The sequence below is a fragment of the Melospiza georgiana genome, chromosome 1, assembly GCF_028018845.1.
Source record: "Melospiza georgiana isolate bMelGeo1 chromosome 1, bMelGeo1.pri, whole genome shotgun sequence".
Classification (NCBI taxonomy): Eukaryota; Metazoa; Chordata; class Aves; order Passeriformes; family Passerellidae; genus Melospiza; species Melospiza georgiana.
Window position 1 is genome coordinate 109,925,767 of NC_080430.1, and position 21,856 is coordinate 109,947,622.

General features: G+C 40.1%; 1 protein-coding gene across 1 annotated transcript in view; it reads right to left on the reverse strand.

Annotated features, from left to right (window-relative positions):
• The window catches only part of CDH2 (cadherin 2), a 115,975-nt gene that overhangs the window by 82,273 nt on the left and 11,846 nt on the right, over positions 1 to 21,856 (reverse strand). Inside the window, exon 2 of the mRNA XM_058043124.1 lies at positions 21,512 to 21,623. Coding sequence (XP_057899107.1) covers positions 21,512 to 21,623 — 112 coding nt within the window. The remainder of the gene's footprint in view (positions 1 to 21,511; positions 21,624 to 21,856) is intronic.

Sequence of the window (21,856 nt, forward strand, 5' to 3'; positions counted from 1 at the left end):
TTCTAAGGCCATCCCCCCCCACCTTCCCCGGAAATATATTTGAGCAGCAACCTGGATCCACAGAAGACAAAAACCCCTCAACACCCACAAAAAATTTCTGTTGTCAAAGTTCAACCTCACTGCCAGAATTCTCACAATTTCTAGTTTTAGTACATAAAAAGTATCAACTTAAGGGTGCTGTACCCTCAGTGCAGTATTCTCCTCCCCTTAAATATTTTCTTTAGGCATATTAAAGAGCTGTGTTAATTTACTAGTCAAAGGATCATTTTACATTATTTTACAAAGATGGACAAATAGAAAACATTAGACTTTTACTCACATTGTTATGATTTTTAATTAAGGTTTTTAAATTTCTTTTAAGAGTATTTTTTGTGTCACCTTTGCATGTTTGATTGTTCTATCTTACAGACTCTGGCAGTGGAGAAATAACTAAGTTCATCCAGCATGGCAGGATTTGACCCCAATTCTTCGACTCTTTTAGCTGTAAAGCATGCCCACAGAAACATGCTCAGCTACTCACTGCTATTAGAAGTATTCAGCATTTAAATCTGCACTGCTTGTTTCCCTTAATGTCTTAATTTTTGCTGAAAATTTCACTTTTACATCTTCACTTAATGCATGAAGAAATAATGACTACCAACTAATTTTAGATCTAGCAGAAAGTACAGCCAGAATCCATATGATGAAAGTTTATGGAACACTATGTGCCCTGCAGATAACTTAAATCACACCCACTACAGGCTCCTGGAGGCATGCAGTTCTTTGATTTCCTATCTCTGCTTTGTGGCCAGAGACAAAGTCACTGGACCAAAATAAACCACAGACACTTTCTGCTATTACCATCCTGGGAGCTGCCTGGAGATGACCAGAGGAGCCTCCAGCATCTGACCTCCCTGCAGCTGTGGCAGGGCAGCATCTGGGAATGCAGCACACATTCTGCACGCCCAGGTCCCATCAGATCTGACACGGAGGTGAGCCAGAGATAAGGGCCATCAGCTCACTGCCACACCTCTTAACTCATTTGCCCAAAATAGCCTCGGTATCTGTGGCATTCAAAGAGACGTTTGATGCATGTGCAAGTTCTGGTCTCTCTCTGAACTCACTCATTAGATTATTTTTTTTTCAAGTTGCAGAAAATAAAGACAAAAATGTAAGAACTGAATCACAGAACAGACAGTACCTGGTAGCAACAAAAATCTTCATTCTCCAAAACCTAGCACTAGATTAATAAAGGCTGAAAAAATAGAGGGGAAGAAAAGAAGAGGAAGAAGAAAGTAAAAGGTTAAACCACCATCCTCAGCTTTCCCCACGATGAAAATACTGCCAGCAAAAGATTAGCAGTTACCAAAATCTATCTTCAATGAGTATTTCAACTCCAGCCTCTGCTGAGCAGAGGAGGATTTCTCCATCTTTCTCACTTATCTTTATAAAAGACTATTTCACCCAAATATGTAAGAAAACTTTATTGTGAGAGTTCTTTACACTGTCTCTTCTGGGCGAAACAGAGAGTTGCTCTTTGAAAAGACTTATTTTTCTTTAAAGGCTGTTCTACTTCAGATGGTCTCTGGAAGCTTATCCTATAACTAGACCCTTCTTAAATATAGAGATCATCTTTGATACTTACTTTTTATTCTTTTTTAAAACACACTTTTAAAAAATGCATCCCAAGTCTTCCAAGACTTTGAAGATTGCTATTGTGCCTTCATTCCCACTGCAAGGGTGGAGCACAGCTCTCATCTCCTTGGACAGAGATTATCCTTGCTTGGTAGAACTGGTGGTAGGTACACTGTGCCTCAGCAAGCCCAGTGTCCTCCCTCCCCTGTGGCACAGAAATGCCACCATGCCCATGGGTGGGAAGCAAGGCCTCCCTCGTACATGTGGTTCCATTCAGGGCTGTCTGACCCCAAAGCTTTCCTTCCCACATGCACAATACACAAAAGGTTTCTAGATCAGCCCTTCAGACTCAAGGGACAGGAGCTACCTTGACCAGTGATGCAAAGCCAAGCAGTATGACAAACAGTGATGACTTATGAGATTTAAGGAGAAAATATTTCAGTAAAGGCAACCTGGTGTACTCCAACTAGCCTTACACTCATTTTAGGTAAGTAATTTTTAATCCATGTGCTACTCTTCCTCTGTATGCAATGATGACATCCTTTTAGAAGCAAAGGATCACAATGGAAGATGAAAAACTGGACTAGGTGTCAATAACTGGTATTGCTTACCAGGCTTTCAAACAGCATGAAACAAAAGACAAAGGCTGCAGAACACATTACATAAAACCAGGGAGTATTTTTGCTTGGCTGTGTTTTTTTTTTTTTTTTTGTTTTTTTTTTTTTTTTTTTTTTTTTAAATCAAAGGCTTTAGTAGATGGCGGAGTTATTGCATTATTGAAAAGCCCATTCCAATCTCAACATTTTTACTGGAAAGTTTTTATACTTAATTGCTCTGAACTATGAACACTGCCCTGCATTTTTTAAACCACTCTTGGCGTCCTGCTCTAAAAACCTGTTCCTCCAAGGTTGTGCTTCCCGCTTAAGTCAACGTCATACTGCTTTAAAAGTGCTTCCAAATACCCAAAACTACGGCTTTAGAAATTTAGAGAGACTTTAGCATAAGGACAGATGGAGATGGAGAAAGCACTCAGTAAATTCTCCAAGGGAGCAGGGTGGCTGAGCAAAGGGACAGACCCTTTTGGACAGTGCAGTCTTCCATCCAAACTCTCCTACAAGCAAGTCCTCTACCTCCAAATCACCTATAAACCTTTGGCATTTCTGGTGACACACAACAGGATGTGGGCTCTTGCTCCCTACAGCTTCAGTGACTACAAAGTGAAAGGATTCCCAAAAAAAGTGTGATGTTCCCTGCAGTTCCAGGCAGTTCCTATACTTGAATCAGCTCACAAGACGCTGTCCAGCACTGCATGGCACAATTCATCTCTGGTATTAACCACCAGTTTCTAGAAAGCAAAATTCATTTCAAGCTTTTGAACACAGCTTTTGTATTGACAGTAAGTGATTAAATTTCACTGTTTTCTGCTGCTTCAATAATATAAAGGAGAAAAAACCAATTCACCTAATGAGAGCTGAGCCTATATAATTTAATTACTATTGAGGTACTGCATTTGCCATTTAAGAATAACAGATGCCCCTTGTTTTCACGTCTACTGCAGTTTGACAGAAGTACAAAAAAGTTACATAAATAACAACTATTACCAATCTTAATGGCAAGTATGCAGGAACTACAGATTTCCATGTTTTATCATGTCACGGATTTTCTAAATTTGTAACTTGGAATAAAAGAAAAGCCCATAATGAAATTAATCAAATAATTTTCTATCTTCTTGTGATCTCCTCCTTCCTCACACGGAATACTTTCAGTAAAACTGATATGCACATTAACTATCACAAGCTATTTATTGATCTCTGCTTAATATGTGCACTGCTGCAAGTGTATTAAAATTGCTTCTTTTAAAATGTAATATTCATATTAAGTACCTTGCACAGCATTTCACAAAAGCTGAACATTTCCAAGTTCTTCATACTCCTTAAAATTGCTCTACTTTTTCAGTATTACAGTCTACTTTTAAAGTTTTGCACTATAACAAATATTCACCCATGCAAGGCAGGCAGTCATTGAATTCAGATGAGGAAGTTGTTCCGTACTACATCTGTCTAAATACTGGAGATTTATTTTCACAATGTTCACATAAGAGCACAAAATAGTTCAGATGTACAAAAAATAATAAAAAAGAAATGTCTTAATTAAATTTTTGATCCCCCCCTAAAGTCTGCTTAGAAAAATTAAAATTATTGGCAAAGCCACACTGTATTGCATTGAAAAGCCCCCTCTGGCCACAGCTGTCAGTTTTCACTTTTAGAATCAGGATCTGCCCATGGGCACACAGATAGCTTGTAGCTCATAGGCTCATTGCAAGTCAAGGGCAAATAAAACTATCCATGTAAACCAGCAGGAAATACTAATATAACTCTGGATGCTCAGATTATGCAACTGCAAATCAATATTCTAATTAAAAAGTAAAGGTACTAACTAAACAACTTTATGGTAAAACATGTAAGTTTTAAGTAAAACCAAAAGATTCCTGACCACTGGGTCAGATTATAACAAAATCAGGTATCAAAAAATCTATATCTGAAGAAACACATTAGTGCCTTCCAATACATTTTCTTCATTACACACAACAATCTCGAGATACACCTTTACGCCTATTCATCCCTGAACAGAAAGCCAGCATTCTTGTCATTCCCTGTAACATTCACTTAGGATACATAAAAATAACTTGCAAATCTTTTCTAGAACGCAAGATCCATAGCAGAACTACAGAATTTCCCTTTTCCAGCTGAGATATTGCAAAAAAAAAAAAAAAAAAAAAAACCAACAAAAAGCCCAAACCCCTAAATACTAGAAGCTTACAAAGTTTGTGGTTGATTTTAGACTAGCCAGATTTGCCTTGAATTTCAAGTATTCTCAGAAACTCCAGACCTAGTTTTCATTTGTCTTATACCACATACTTATGTAAATCCACTGGTTTTGATGAATTACTTTTAAGCTGACCACTAATTTCAGAGGAGAGATAGATTGTGCTATTTAAAGAACTTCATAGTAGACAGTTTACAAGGCTGCTGGGTTTGCTTTTTACCTCCCTTAATGGGAAGCTTTAGAAGTGTTGTCCAAAACAAGTCACAGCCTCCAGCTTGGAAGAAAACACTCCTGTTGTTTTCATGCCAAACTTAATCAAACTGATTATTACAAGTCATGTAGAATGTGTCTATTTTTAATCCCATGGGCCACAGTACATACACGTGGAACAAGACTTCAGCCTTAGCAGGCAGCAAGCAGCAGGCAGCAAGGCTGGCTACCAGAGGAATTCACTACAGGAAGCACTGCAGACCATTTCCTGAGGACAGCTTCAAAGGTCTGTGTGACCAAGAGCCCTGGGGCTCTTTTGCCTTCCCAGCACAAAACACTTCCAACCCCAGATCCTGACTTCGCTAAGGACAGTGAGGAGCAAGGCCTGACAGAAGGCCACCACGCACATCCTTGCGCTGCTCTAGTTCTGCTGCTGCTGCTGCCCTGGTGTCAGCACATCTTTATCGACGATAACTCACGGGAGGCTCTGGGAGGCAGAGCGCAGACAGGCAGCCCGCGTCACCAGCCCTGCGGCAGCATGGCAGCCTCCAGCAGAGAGCCAGCACGCCTACACCAAGGCAGCAGCATCCTCTGGTACAGCAGGAGACTCCAGCAGAGATAGCCCTCAAATCTCTACACATGGAAGAGTCTGAGGAACCCAGAATGCCACTGAAGCCCCTGAAGCAGCCCTGGTAGACTGTCATGTTTTACACCACCCCAGGTGACAAAAGAGAGCTCAACAGGTATTGCATGCAAAAATGACTTACGGCTACGGTAGTCGGCTCTGTTTGCTTCATTTTCTCTTTGCAATAAGCCTGTGACTCTTCCAGTCTGAAGACACTGCCACTTACTTAGGGGTTTAATGCTGGCTTGTTAGTATGGAGGTGTGGGAAGGCAGGGAGAGAGACTGGACAGACTGAAGATTAAAATGCTGCACATCGTTCTCAGATTTCATAGAAGGGCTTGAGCTAATGGTGAAAATATCCATGATTTATACATTCATTAAAAAAAAAGTAATCACAGTGAAAAGGTCATCTGATTTACATATTAGATGCTCAAATCAACCACCCTGGTTCTGCAGATTTAAAAGGACAGCAAACCAGTATGGCTGGCCAGTGAGAGATGAAGATCTCAGTAAAAAATGAGCAATATTTACAAACACAGCTAGGATGCACTTCTGGCATGACAATTAAAATTATTTAGGCACAAGATCCTGCTAGAAGATGTGGTCTTGCAGCCCATGGTCCCATATCCCTCTTTTCTCAGAGCCATTGCAGTGCAGCTGTGGGACAAGTTCATTCATCCTGCTGATCCACAGGAATATCGCTTCTCTGTCACTTCAGTGAAAGCCTGCCATGTGATCAGACCAATGCACTGATGCATACTGAGTCTGCAGGACCACTCTAGCAAGGACAAAACATGCACCTGGACCTCTGGGGAGGGCTAGGAAGAGATGTGGGACTGCCATGTCCCACGGTAATTTAGATCACTTTGTTCCAATACAGGATTTACACCTTATACTTGAGAAATACATCTGCCTGAGCTCCTCTGTCACCAGGGAAGATGCGCACTGGGTGTGACTCATGTCAGGAAAATTGTACCATTCAGTCCCTCCTCAAAACACCTCTTTCAGCCCACCCCTCTTTGGTCCTACTACCTTGTACAGAACCAAAAACAGAGACCAATTTATAAAGCCACCTCATCCACAGCAATGCAAATGCTTCTGCATGGAATTTCCCAATGCATTTGGGTCTGGCAGAGTGAGAGACTCTCCCAGAGTAAGGACTGTTACCACAGTAGGACCATTATTCACAAGCAGGACTGTTATCAGCAAACCCTATTTTAATGTGCATCTGTTTTATGTTTGTCTCTCACTACCAAGATATGCTTCTCTATTTGGGAGCTGCTGATGCTGCTCTGCAATTCTTATACCCTCTAAATAAGGGGAACTGTTACTCTTGAAATGAGGGAACTTGGAGCTATCAGTCTTCCAAATTGGCCTTCTAATCTTCCCAGCCATTTTCAATATCCCCCATGACAGCACTCTTTAAGTCTTTCAATCACAGAGATTTAACTTTTTTTTAAGAGCCACGGATAGCGCCTGGAACCTGCAACATCCACCTCAGAGGGCTCTGAGCACCTGATGGTTCAAGTCACAGAACCACCAAAAATTCTGCAGCCTGTAGCAAAAAAATTTTTACAGAATAAAATATTTGCTATATTGAGGAAAATGTATTTTGAATGTTTAGTAGAAGCATCAGTTAAAAAGATGAGATATACCATGTTCATCCACATTCATTCAGAAAAGCAGCAAATAGACTGTGCATAAATTAATCCCCCAATCACATTATCAGAAGTAACTGGGCACATTCTGAAACAACCTAAAACCATCTGTCTCTCCCATATTGAGTATTACAGACCCCACTGTCTCCCTGGCATCTCCAGGTCTTTCTAAAGACTTGTCTAATATTATCATTTTGTTAATAAAACAATCACTATATATTAAAATATTTAAAAAAATTTTGGGGCAAAATTAGCAAATTAAACATAAAGTATGTGACACAAAATGAGCAATGTTATTGAAACAGTTTGCATTTGTGGCATAAAGGTGACCTTCTTCTCTCTCAGTTCATGGGATGGTACACTCAAAACTTAATTATCCTGTGCATGCAGACCTGTGCATGGCTTGCAGAAATTTTAAAATGTAAGACAGCAAGATTCTTACTAAAATAATAATACAGAGACTTTAGAACTCTAACACCAAATAAAAACAAAGACCTACAAACAAAAAACCTGTGTTTTGACCTGCAGTGACATTTTGACACTGCCCATTATTTGGAAAATTCTCTGCATCATAAATATACATGGTTGACAGACATTATTAGAACACTGATGTAACAGCTTACCAAATGATTTATCTATTTCTACCCCTTCTACAAAAGTGTAAATGCTTTATAAGAAGTTATTGCTACTAGAACATACATATATAGCCCTTCAGACTTTGCTCATCTACTAGGCTCACAGTCACAATTTTTAAATTGTTTGCAACAGAAGTCACACTATCATCTTTGAGCAGACAGCAAGCAGTCTTTAGAAGCAGCCATGTCCAAGACCTTATCTGGTTACCCTACAAAAAGCTTAGGTACCTTTTCAAAGTTGATAGTCATTTACAGGAACAAATGTTTGGAGACAGCTTCTTCAGTTTTTTATCTATGTCCTGCATGATAGATGGGGCTTAAAAAACTAAGAATCTTTGTATACTGTCGTTGGGTTTTGTGAGGAACACACAACTCAATACTGTTAGGATTCAATAACTTTTATTTTGGTTTAAATCAGCTGCAATATAAAACCTACAGACACTGAGAGAGTGGCCACCTTAAGCCAGGCTTCATCAATGCACCATAACCTGCCCAGCAGACTGGAACAGCCATGTTCTGCTGGGATGTCTCTTGCAAAATTGCTTCCTAAAGCCAGGTGCACCTGCGCTTTTGTAGGCTTTGCTTCCTTTAAACAGCAAACTCACTGACGGCTAACAAAAATCTTCCATTTTAGCCACGCTATGTTGGCTTTTTGGCATGCATCTGTAAATTATAGAGACTTTGTTTCAAAAACTGGAAGGAGGAAATAACTTCCAGATCATTTGCAGCTGTAATAACTGATATAATCACTTTCTCTGAGGAAAAAAGATCCATTTTTATAAATCCTGACACATATCATTCTTAAATAATTAACTGGCACACAGGCACAACAAGAAGATTCTAATTAAATGAGACTTGGCATGGTCAGAAGTGCAGGTAGTGACACACAGGATAAGGATGAGAGGGATTTCTTTTGCTGTTAATTTGTATTTGAAGTTTCAGTGTGATACAGACTTCATTCCAGTCCTGGTAAACATACTGAATCAATTACACACAGGCAAAAACACCTGCAGTACCTAAACCACTAAATGTGCTATTTGCCCCAAGCCGTTAAAGCTACTGCCCTAACATATCACAGCTCTGCATAAATGCACTTCCAGAGGTTAAAATTCCCATCTGTTTCAGGGCTTCTCTCTCCCAGTCAGGAAAGCACTGTGATATTGACCTTCTCCAGCTACCTTCAGACACATGAGCACTCCCTGCCTACATGTGCTGACCCAGTTTCCACTAATTTCAGCAGTATTTCTGCTCTTGTGTAATAAGTACCTTTTCAACAGAGACTCCTTCAGAAGAAACCACATCAACCAAAGCTCCTTTTGCATAACTTACCAAGCAGTTATAAGTCACTGGCTACTGGATGCAGATGACAGACTGATCTGAACCTGTGACCTCTGAGGGACCTACACTCCCCCATTAACCATCCCCTGAGAACCAAGTTGATCAATTTTTTATAAAAGCACATACATGCACTAAAGCACAGCAAAGCAAAAACTGGGGTTATTGGGACAGAAAAGCACATACTGAATTGGAAAGTCAAGACTTTCACTGATGTATTATTTCTACAGTATAAAATGCATACTTAGTGCTTTACAGAAAACACTTCACACAAAGGGGGGTTTTTGTTTTGGTTTTGTTTGAGTTTCTCCCCCTTGAAGAACTCAGACAATAATCAGCACTGAAAGCTACATCTATACAAACATTAATTGGATTTAATGAATGCAGAGTGACAAGAATTTGATTTAGGGAAGTACATTCCAAAGAACTTTTAGCATAAAAGATGATGCCAAACAGACACCCTAACAGCTGATGGATGGAGTATTGGTGGTTGATAAAGCCACATACTTGACCCACGGACACAGTTCACACTTCTGTGAACTTACTTCACACAGGTCAGTAAATAATATTCTTGCAGAGGGTAGTTAGCAAGGTATCAGTGTGTGAGGTATCAGTGAGTGAGAGATATTTTATACATTAGAAAATACAGACATTAAAAAGACCCTGAAAACAGAATTTTAAATGTGTGATTTTTGTTTACCTTTTCCAGCAAGAATTCTTATGCACCAGTTTTTTTGTATGGCTAGGAAGAAATAATTTACTGTGAGGGCAGTGAGGCACTGGAATGGGTTGCCCAGAGAAGCTGTGGGTGTCCCATTCCTGGCAGTGTTCAAAGGCAGGTTGGATGCTGCTCTGAGCTACCCAGTCCAGTGGAAGGTGTCCCTGCCCATGACAGGGGGGATTGGGACTGGGTGGTCTTTGAGTTCCTTCCAACCCAAACCATTCTATGATTCTCCTTTGTAGAAACCTACTTGTGCCAGACATTCAAATTTAAGACCCTGTACTACATACCACTGAAAACCTTACAACATAAACACCACTAATAGTTTATGCATCCAGTTTCTGCCACAAGGATTGAAAATGAAATGGCTATACCATATAGCAATAATTTTAATAACGAACATAAATATGATCCCAAATCCAGGAAAACTCAACAGAGTGACTGCTACTGACTCAGCTATGTATCAAATCTTATGTGCACAACTAGCTGACAAGAGCCAGAAGAAATGAAGACAGGAAAAAAGCTCATCCACACTTAGTATTATGTTACTAATGTTTAAGAGCCATTCACTTGTGGAAAAAAAAAAGGAACTTATTTTTCCTCTTTCTATGTGCTTAAATTAAAAAAATGACCTACTGTAACCAGTGAGCCACCATTAATAAAAGCTCCATGCTGAAAACAACCAAGAGTTTACCCTTTACCCACACATGAGTTTGATACAGGTATGCTAAAGGCAGACGTCAAAGTCTACTTACATAGATGTTTTGCTTGTATTTGATTGCCAGTTTACTTGTATTTGAATATCAATTTACAAGCTAATTAGAGAACATTGCTTAGCCCATTACAGGAAAATAGTGCTCCACCATTAACTGCAGTGCTATCTCACTAATTCCTTTAAAGACTGGCTTCAAACACCATCTTCATCTCCATTCAAAACAATTAGTGTACATTTATTTCACATTTTAAACTGCAGCGAATCAAATTTTTAAACACTTTAACAGACTGCACTGCTATTTTGATAGCTTTTATGTTATAAATTGTGCTTTTAGTGATTCTGACTTCCCTATTTAAGAGAATGTTAAACTGGAACTCACAGAGAGCCTTAAATAATTCCTTCTCTCTACAACCTGAGAGGCATATGCCATTAACTTTCAAAACCAAACAAAATCTACTTCTCAAAAGGCAGCACAGTGCACAAAAAGGAGCTGCAGGCAAGCAGACACGATCATAATATTTGCCACTGCGCACAGGTCTGCCAAAACACAGCAGACGGCAAAAAAGAAGGAAAAAAAAAAATCTAAATGGGCCAGTTTCTGAGCTCTGCAGTCAGCTCAGAGGAGGAGGAGGAGGAGGAGGAGATGCACCTGAGCCGTGCTGTGCTGCTCCTCTGCCCAGAGCATCAGGGGCCACAGGCAGGCAGGACTGCAGCCAGCAGGGTGAGGGATGGCAGCCGTGAGTGGGCAGCACTGGGTGCCCTGGATCGCTGGGATTATCTGCAGCCAGGCTGGCAGGTTAATGGGATTGCTCGCTGTCATCTGCAACCCAGCTCAGAACCGAGGCACAATTCACTGCTGGGCCTGGGAAGCGCTGGGATGCAGCAGCCATCAAGGGCAAGGGATGGCAGGGCACTGATCCTCAGCTGCCCAATCCTGGAATATATTAAAACAGCAGGAAGAAAGCACTGCAGAGAGAAAAGAGGGTGGAAAAAACCTACCAGAGACTCTAACAGAGCGAGTTTAATTCAGTTATGACCTCCTTTTATCTCATCACCACTGACACACCTCTTTTCTCATTAATTTATCTCCTTTTCCACAGCAGATCCCAGCAAATCAACAACTAACCTGACCCAGAAGAGAATGAGCCCACAAAAAGGAGGAACAGTTTTGTGATGCATTATCTTTCTGATCAAACTCACTCATCCTGCAGCCACATCATTGTAATGCATTTGCAACGACAGGAAAGATTTATATTTTGGATATATCCCCTCCTAGCATTAATTAAGGCTGGTGTTTTCATATGCACTTAAATTGCACATATATACATACAAGGTGAGAAAAAATGAAAAAAATATTGGTGGTACCAAATCATCTGTAACAAAAGCAGCAGTGGGTTTTAATACCACTTCACAGTGGCCAAGTCATGATGTGCAGCTGTAGGTACTCTAGCTAACCTCATGTCTTGGCTATAAGATCAGTTTATCTTCAAAAGGCTTTTCCTTGTGCATGTTCTGATCTTGGCTGAATACTCAAATAATTATGTTTTTTAGCTTAAATTGCAAAAAAAAAAGGAAGATGTGGGACACTGTGCTTTCATTCTTATGCAAAGAAGGCCTGGTGGTTTCTCCTAGAAAAGTTTCTCAGCATTACATGCTCACTTATTTCATACTGGTGAGCTCTACTGGGTCCTCAGCATTTCCTTAAGCATGGGTATTGGATGTCCACGGCTAGCTCAAACTGGATGCCCTGGGGAAATCTGAAAGTATTCCAAGATATTTTCCTTTTTACTTTGGGTTGCTTCTGCCTCCTCTTCCAACTAATGTGAAGCTTCTCTGCTCTTTCTAGGCCTGTGGGCAACCTCTGCTTTCCCTTCCCCCTTGAACAACACCAGGGCTCATAACTCCACCCTCCATTCATTATCCTTCATCACCTGGACTCCTCTGCTTCCATCCTTTCCCCAGCCTCAGCTCCATTTGGCACTCCAGTGTTTCACTCCATTTATCCCCCAACATTATTTTCTCCACCCTCTGGAGGACACATCAACCAGTGAGGGCATATGGAAACGAGCAGAAAACCATCTGTGCTGTGTTAAATTGGAAAGATTTACAGGGTACCAAAGGCCAGTTGCTCCTTCTATAGTCTAATTAGAAGATAATAGCAAGTCCAGCAAATTTCCTTTCCATCCAAAATCTGACCATGTTTTTTTGCACCTTCCTTCTGCTCCTCCTTTCTCCTGAGTTTAGCAAGGCTGGCTCTGATGCCTAGGACATGTTGTGAAAGCCTGGAAGTAAGCTCTTCCAAAAGTTATTATTTCCAGAATAAAAAAATGCCCTCACATTGAATGTCCCAAGCAATAAAATCTGCCTCACTGCATTCAACCAAAATCAGAGCAGTTCAAACCTTACTTGGGATTTGCTGACTGACATCCAAGTCTTCAAGGCAGTAGTATTTGATTTAATATGGTCTTTAAGTGTTTAAATACTAGAAGAGTTTATCTGTATTTAGTATGGTAATATGTTTTGCAATAAAAGATATTTCCTGCAATATCAGTTCAGTAGGATGCTCTCGTAAATTTGTCTTCTGGGTTGTTAGACAAATGACAAGTCAACAGAAGATGTACTGTAGTCCTAAGTGACAATTTGAATTCCTAATTATAAATACCATTTTCTCACATTATGTATGCTAACACAGAACACTTCACCTGAGTTTCTGTTCCATATATTCCATATACTTATGCACCACACAGAAACATTTTTTTCCACGCAGCTCTTGAATGCAACAGCAACCTTCTTCTGTAACTAAATAAATCACCCACACCCAGGGGCACCTTTGCCTGCTGGGGAGATTTTCTGCACAGCTTTGCAGCCACCATTCCTTCCAGCCTTCCCTAGAGCAGTGGTCAGCATTGAAGAATACTCTAACTACAATGATTCCAGGAAAAATAATGGCCCCCTGGGAATCAAAGCCAGATGGTGTAGCTTAAAATTGAACTAAGGCTACACTAAATGGTGTTAGAAAGACTATAATGCTAGAGCCAGCTTCAGAGGGCAGAAAGAAACATCCCCTTTGCCATCCTTCATTGAGCCGTGCTCAGAGCTTACTGAGGCAGCTACCAATTCTGCCGCTGTAATTCAGATTTCTGCGCACAGAAAGAACGCTACATTTGAGACCCTCGCAAGTAACCAGATGAATATAGGAAAAGGGAATAAGTACTAATTAATTCAGTGCATTCCAAGTAAATGGACTACAGGCAGAAATTACTATCTGAACTGGACTAATTAACTAAGATAGTAATTTACAGATCTCAGAACACAGGAACCATTCAAGATTTCTATAATTTCTCCGTAGGTGTACTTTTCTCTTTATCAAGATGGAGTTATAAGACTCTACATGAGAAACAGAAGCAGTGCTCCTTTTCCAGGAAATAAGAGAATCATGTTTCTTCTTTGGAAAAACTGGACAGAGTAGTTTATTTAAGATTTTACTATAAACTGTATTCTCAACCTGTATTTAAAATAATCCATGAAAAGTAAAAATTTTGTTTAGTACATTTTGATTAGATTTTTTTAGAATTCCTTCTTACCTAGAACTTAAGTTATATGTTCTTTGATACTGGATATACAAATTGATTCACATACTACATACAATTCCACAAGAGCTTTACAGTCCACCGAGGGATAACAGAATTATGTTTCTAAAATGTTAGTCCTTTGCACACATTCATAACATCACTGCATTTCATTATTTATGCTATCCTCCATTTATATGTATGTAACATTCAACACACAAGCTTGAACTGAGATGATACCAACTTATGGTCAGTAGTTTAATACTGAAAAATTAAAATCAGGTATCACATATAAGTCAGACAAAAAAAGCAAAGAGGAGTCACCATTCAAATAGTGTATTACCACTGTTCAGTAAGGTGAATATATGCTTAAATATATAATATAATCCATGCTTAAGTAGCTGGTAAAAGGGAATAAGGAAACTACATCTCAAGAAAAGCAGTCTCTTGCTTCAGCAAAAGAAAGCTATAATTTTCAGGGGACAAGTATCTAAGAATAGATTAAGAGGTTGGTACATGAACAGACAACTGGTATCACAAAACAGGTACTGTGCTAGCGTAGCAAAAGCAAACAAAAGCAGTTCTTCCAATCCAGGACAGCAAGCTCCAAACTGACACTGGAGAATTTAGGATGCTGTGGGGTATGGAAAGAGTACAAACAGGAAAACTGTTTGAGAAAAGAAGATGAAAAGGATTAAAAAGGCAAGAAACCAAGAACTGGAATGCAACTGTAACATACAATAAAACAACAAGGCACAGTATCACCAAGTAACAGCAATAGAATTTACTCTGCTTCTCAAAGAAGAGGGCAAAACTAAACCTACTAAATCTTAAGCATAACTCAGGGGGAAAAAATATCTTAACAACAGAAGCTTCTGGAAAAAAAAAATCAACTCCCACTAGGCTTAAAAGAGCAACTAGAAGGGTATGGTAGGCTGTAGTGGCTTTTTCTTTCTTTCTTCTTTTTTTTTTTTTTTTTTGCAAGAGGGGCAGGGTGAAGAGTACAGGAAAAGAATTTCAGAAAACAATACATTTGGGAAGAATTGAAACAATTTTTCCCCAGCTTGCCGGCAGCTCACAGAGAGACCCCATCTATCTGAGATTGTTTGGCTGTCTGCCTGGAAGGAACTTGTCAACTTATCTTTTTGCTTAAGGCAAGGAGACTTCAAACAAAGTGGTTACTATTTTCATTTTTTTTTTAATAGAAGACAAAAAAAAAAGGCCAAAATCTTTTTCCTGGGTAAAGACTAATTTCTCTCTTGGAAAATATAATTCTTCTAAGAACACTTTCCTTGGCTCTACAGTTAATCCACCTTAAAAGATGCGCTGCTGTCTTCAGTTTTAAGCATTATGACTTTTTAAAAAGGAATTTTATTCTTAGCTGATGGTAGACATCTGTACATGTAGAATAATAAAACAACACTAGCAAAAAAGCCAAGTAGCTTCACCTGGGACAGACAGAATCCATGTAACCCTCCACTACATCATGAAGAAATGGTAACACCCAGCCATGCCTGAGGGCCACACTCCCAACAACACCACGTTTCTGGTTTGGGACCAATTGGTATTTTCAATGTTAATCTACAGTGTAAGTCTGTGGGAATGCAAAAACCAAGTTTCGTCACTCAGTTTGAAAGCATCAAAACAAACACTGTTTTCTAAGGATTTCATTGCTAGAAGAGAAAAGGCAGCAGGGATACCATGGCTCTGTTTAAGCCCACAAGGTCACGCAGAAAAAAAGTCTAAAGGAGTGGGAGTGAAAGTTTACCCCAGATAAATTGGCTAACCCCGTTCACTTGATGGTTTCATGAGCACTTGGTACCAGGCTCAAAGAGGAGGGAAGGCATGAGAGTGCCTTTTTTGGCAGAGCTGATGCTTACTGTGGCTTAAATGAAACTGCAGTGTTAATCATCAATAATCACTGCTTATCTCTGTGATCAACACCAAAACACTTTTTTTTTTCTTTATCATTGTGCAGCACAAAGACCTCAGAAATATTTTATAGCTACACAGCATTCGAATTAATGGTTCAGGAATGAATTTTCTTAGCAGACAACTAAAACCATGCATTTAGTAACAGGACAGACAATGTTAAAATAACATCTCTGGGAGATAAGAAACTGCTACAATAATTATCACCATAAGAATCTCTAGGAAATGATTCTGCAAACTATTCAAGTAATCTTTTGAGGCGAATGATTTTAGCTGAAAACGCTTTATTTGTATCTTAAAATTTGCAGGATATAGAACAAAGATTAGATAAACATGCTGGACATATCAAACTGCCACAAGTACTTTTCCCTAGATGAACTAAAAAATGTGATAAAACCAGTTCAAGCAAGGGCATTTAATATATTAAACGGAAGTCCCTCTTGACTTAACCTCTTCTTCTCCTAACACTACGTCTTATTTATGGCTCTCCAAACAGTAATCACATTTTATTTACAGAAACCAGTCCTAAGTACTGTGCCCTCAATTTGGGTTAGGTATCTACTTCTATTAGCTGATGACTGGAGACTTATTTGCATATTACTTATTTTCTTTTTTAAACGTTGGAGGATTTAAGTCCTAAAAAATTTCGAAGTATATTACATTTTAAAAGAGCTGGGGGCTCAAGTAATTCCATGGGTTTATTACTAAGAAAACTTTTAGCAATGAATGAAGTTTCTCTTAATTTTGCTTCTGAAAGTATTATTTTTTTCTCCCTTTACAGAAATTAAGGCAGTAGTTCTGAGGTCACCTAGTTCCTCGGTAAAAACCACTGTAATTTCAATGAACCTACTGGTATCAAGTGAAACGACATGTCAAACATAGTAAATAAATTTAATATTAGGCCTATAGGACTTATCTTAAATGTATCTAGTGACCTGAGCATATTGCGTCTTGAAGTCAGATTTGCCAGACATTGTACAAGACAAATTGTAAAGTATCAGCTTCCAAGAGTCTCCAAGGGTATGACCAGGGAAGTCTGTTCCAGGGGGACACAGGACCAGGGGGCACTGGTGACACTAAGCCAGAAGGAGGCAACAGGGGACAGCCTAGATGCTGCAGGTCAACTCCTACACAGCTCAGTCACAGCCTACAAAAGGAGAAGTTTCCAGCTCCTGTGACCTCTCAACTGGAATCATCTTCTCCATTTCCTCATCCTCAAAGCAAGGGCAACAAGGGCAGCTCTCTTTCTCTTCCCAACCACTCCCCCCCCCCCCCCCCAAATAAATGTGGAGCATTTTTTCCCTTTTCCAATGTAAGTTTTTCTGAATATATATTGCTCCACCAATTTTTCATGTACTGGGACAACTGAACACCTGCACAAAAACTGAATATGTAGTTGCCTCTCATGCCCTCATGCAAAAAAAGGAAAAAAAATCAGTAGATGCTGTCATAGTGTCCTAGCCATATGAATTAACAAAGCCATTATGAATTATTCTTAAATGCAATGGGAACAAGTTCAATCCTCCATCAAAAACAAGTACCATCTGAATACAGGGTGAAAAAAAAGTCTTCAAAAAACAAACAGTACAGTGCAGTGCAAGAAAATTTTTTATAATAAGAGTTTTAAAAATCCAGATATCCTATGCTACTGTAACAAATTGAATGCAGGGACCAACAAGTCATATGATAATTCTAATTTTATTTAAGTTTTAGTTAAACAGAAGCCAAAGAGTTTAAGAGAAGCCTGTCCTCCAATGTACTAAACAAAAGCAAATAAACAAGACAGATGATAAACATGTGGAAGTTGTCAAGAAAGCATCAAGTTAGGGTCAAATTACTCCACAGATATCTGAGATGTCCAAAAAGCCTCTGTGCTGGTGGTATCAATGCACAAAACCAAAGGAAATTAAAGCCTTCATCTCTAAAACTTACTGAAACTAGTATAAGTATCTACAAGGATATTGCAAGGTTATACAGGGAGAAAATTAGAAGCCCCCAAACTCAAACAGAACATAATCTGATGACAGATTACTATAAAAAGACAATTTTAAAAAGCAATCTTTCTAGGAAAAAGGAGGGCTAAGAAGAACCTCCAACTTTTATCAAATATGAGTAGAAAAATAGGGACAAAGGATGAGGAAAAGGTTGAGGTACTTGGTGCCTTCTTTGCCGTGGTCCAGTCAACAATTGTTATCTGGGTACCCCACCCCTGAGCTAGAAGACTGCAACAGGGAGCAAAGCCCCCATTACCACAAGGAGAAACTCTCAGTGACTTGCTGCATCACTTAGACACACACAAGTCTATGGAGACAGACAGGATCCACACGAAGGTACTGAAGGAACTGACAGAAATGCTCAGCAAGCCACCTTCCATCATTTATCAGCAGTCCTGGATGACCAGGGAGGTCACAGTTGGACAGAGGTGAGTAAATTGGACGCACAGCTACAAGAAGCTGGAAGGAGGATCTGCAGAGCTACAAGACTGACTTAGGGGCTGGGGAAGGACATGGAGCAGATCACCTTGAGTGCTACCATGCAGCATACACAGGCCAGTCAGGAGATAAGGCCCAACCAGCCTGAGTTCATGAAAGCCAGGTGCTGCTTGACTGCCCTGATCTCCTGTTATGGCAGGGTGACCCACTTAGTGGATGAGTGGATGGCTGCAGATGTTGTCCACTGACAGTTCAGAAAAGCCTCTGACACTGATTACCACAGTATTCTCCTGGAGAAACTGCCTGCTCAAAGCTTGGATAGGTGCAGTGCTCACTGGGTAAGAACCCAAAAATTGTCCAGACAGCCAGGCCCAGGGAATGGTGGTGAATGGAGTTACATCCAGCTGGCAGCTGGCACCAGTGGTGCTCCCCAGGGCTCACTGCTGGGGCCAGTATTGTTCAATATCTTTACTGAAGATGGGGATGAGGGGATTAAGTGCACCTCAGCTGGGCAGGAATGCTGATCTGCTGGAGGGCAGGAAGGTAATACAGAGGATCAGTGAGCCAAGGCCAGTTGTATGACCTTATTGCTCTCTACAACTACTTGAAAGCAGGTTGTAATGAGGTGGGGGTTGGTCATTTCTTCCAGAAACAAGTAATAGGACAAAGGAAACTGGCATCACCATCCATAGGGAAGGTTTAGATTGGATATTAGAAAGAATTTCTTCAGCAAAAAGGTCGGCAAGCATTGGAACAGGCTGCCCAGGAAATTGTTGGAGTCACCATCTCAGGAGGTATTTAAAGGACATGCAGATGTAGTGCTTAGGGACGTGGTTTAGTGGTAAATGTGGCAGTGCTGAATTAATGGATTGGCTTTATGGTTTTAGAGGTCTTTTCCAACTTAAATAATTCCATGCATTTAGATAGGCGAGGCGGCCGAGATCAGAATCAGGCACATGATTACCCCTACGAAGCAAATGTCATGAAACTATACTTAACTTCCAGCATCATCTGAATCTAGTTTAATAACCAGAAAATAGGCTTTTGACAACAATAGTATTTCAAAATGACAGTGTAATTAAATTTAAGTCAAAGCTATGCAATGATGGACTGTATGTTTATGTGTAACCAGCAAATTATATGCTTTTAAGCATGTCAAAATTTTCAAAAGAATTAACCACTGCAGTAATTCAGTTGAGGAAATGGTAGCAGGAAAAAGACTCCCCCAGGTCATTTTTCAACCAGCTGATATGATGTGATACATACAGTGTTTCCAATTCTTACTTCCCTAAAATGTTATGCATTTTAATATGATTCAAGGACAAACCAACAGTCATGCTTCACTCACTTCTGAGAAGCAAGGGAAGGGACTGTGGGACTGGGATGAATAATGAGACATGAAGTCAGTTTGTCATCCTATGTTACTAGTTCACACTCAGTTAAAGCTGATCAGACATTATCATCAGGTTTGCATGAGCAACGACAACAGATAATTAGTGCCCAGTCTACTGTGGCTCCTAACTGGTGGGAAAAGGGAAAAACTGCAGCAACAGCCTTGATTCCATAGAGAGTAAAGAGAACTTCCACAGAACAGGGCAGATCTCAAAACCTGTGTGATCTCCATTTCAAGAGGAACTGATGGTATGACAGTCAACCTGTAACAAAGATTTGGTATTTCAAGGTGGTACCTTTGCAAGGCATTTGGCTGCTGTGCTCTGCACCCATGTTTCTGCACCCTGCCTGTGCTCATCACATACCAAGGCATTCTCATGCTGGTGTCTATTACAGGAGTATACAGGAGAGCCATCTATTAACTCCCATTTGGTGGAAAAGTGAGGAATATTCTCTTTCCTCTTTATTATTTTCTCAATTGGCAGAACATTTACTTCAATACATAAATTTCTAAGCCATCTTTTAATAAAAGAAAAGTCTGCGCTGGTAGAATATACTTTCATGAAACTGAATAGAGAAAGCTTTAATAACTCAAGTTTAAATACACTAAAGCTAATCAATTCATCCTGCATTCAAGTTTCCATTATACTTCTAAGAAAGCACAAAACAGGTCTGTAAAATATAATTAATGAGAGACTGCTACATACAAGCATGTAAAATCAAGACTACAGCTTTTACTTCATTTGTTTTGCAGATTCATAGAATTTTTTTCATTTAAATCTCTTGAACTGTGTAGCCAAATTTATATGTGAAAGAAACAACAAATTAAATTAAATTAGTCCTTATTTAAGCTGTATTTGAAACTGTCTAAAATTGATGTTCTTAGTTCCACAATTTCCAAATTAGATTTAAAAAATTATGTTAGCGGTTCAGAAAACAGACAAATTAATGCAAATTTTTTAAAAACGTTGTACTTCTGAAAGCTTGTACACTGAAACTTAACTGGCTGGGAAATCTAGGAAACATTCAGAGCATCTGGCTCTTTGTCCCACTCTATCCCTGCAAAACAGAGACACAAAAAGAACAGCGAACTGAATTCCCAGCCTGGACAAACCTGGGCAGGTGTACTGACTGCAGGGCATCCCTGGCGGAGGAAAGGGCTCGTGCTCACGGAGCAGGCCATCCCCAGCCTGGGCACGGTGCCATCTGGACGCAGGCAGGTGCCAGGGTGAGAGAGCAGGGCGCTGTCCCTGGGACAGCCCTGGCTCGGTCCTGCCTCTCTGGCACGCCTGCTCACAGAGCCTGCAGCGCTGCGGTCACTGACCAGGGGCTCACAGACAACCAGGCACTCGCTCGTGCTGCTGCCCAGCCCACTGCTTGCTTCCTACTGCTGCCTCTCCTCAGACTGCCACGGAAAGGCAGTAAGGGAACTATCTCTGCACTAACATGAGCACCAGCACTGGGTGTAACTGCAGTTCTTCTACGAGAGGTAAAGCGAAAAGGAAGCTTTCTTTACCTCCTCATACATACAGGGCCTGTAAGCACACACTAATGGCATACACGCTGTCAATGGTAGTAAGAAACGTCACTGGGAATGCTGTGCCAAGAATTAGAGGATAATAATGGGAAGTATTACAACACACAGTGCTCTCAAATTACAGTCACAGGTGCATGTGCTTCCCCTAATGCCAACTGATTTTCCAAGTCCTGTGATAGTGACCAAGAAATAATCACAGAGCAGCTGATGTTCTCTCCTAAAAGAGTTTAAGGATGAAAATGCTCTGGGGTGACTTATGGCTACAATTAGAAGAAACAAAAAAAGTTCAAAATATGTTTTCTAACAGTACCATTGAGAAGAGGCTGTCCTCCATGTACACTCCTTGAGACTACTGCACTGTGAACATCTTCAGGAAATCCAGTCTTGCATGACAAATCTTCACAAGTTGCTTTTATTGGTGCCTGAAACACAAAACAAAATGTATGTAATACTTGCAACCCAGACTCACCAGAGAAACATTCCAGTTGGCACATACTACACTTTGCTGCTGTCTTGTACAAGCCGAATCTTTGTTTCTGAACGACTGCAATTAGGACTGCGAGGGCAAAGGGTTAATCTTTCTGATAACTGGAATGGAAGGAACAAATCCCATTTGTCTGGTAAGATCTAAATAATACACCATCTTGATTCTTCT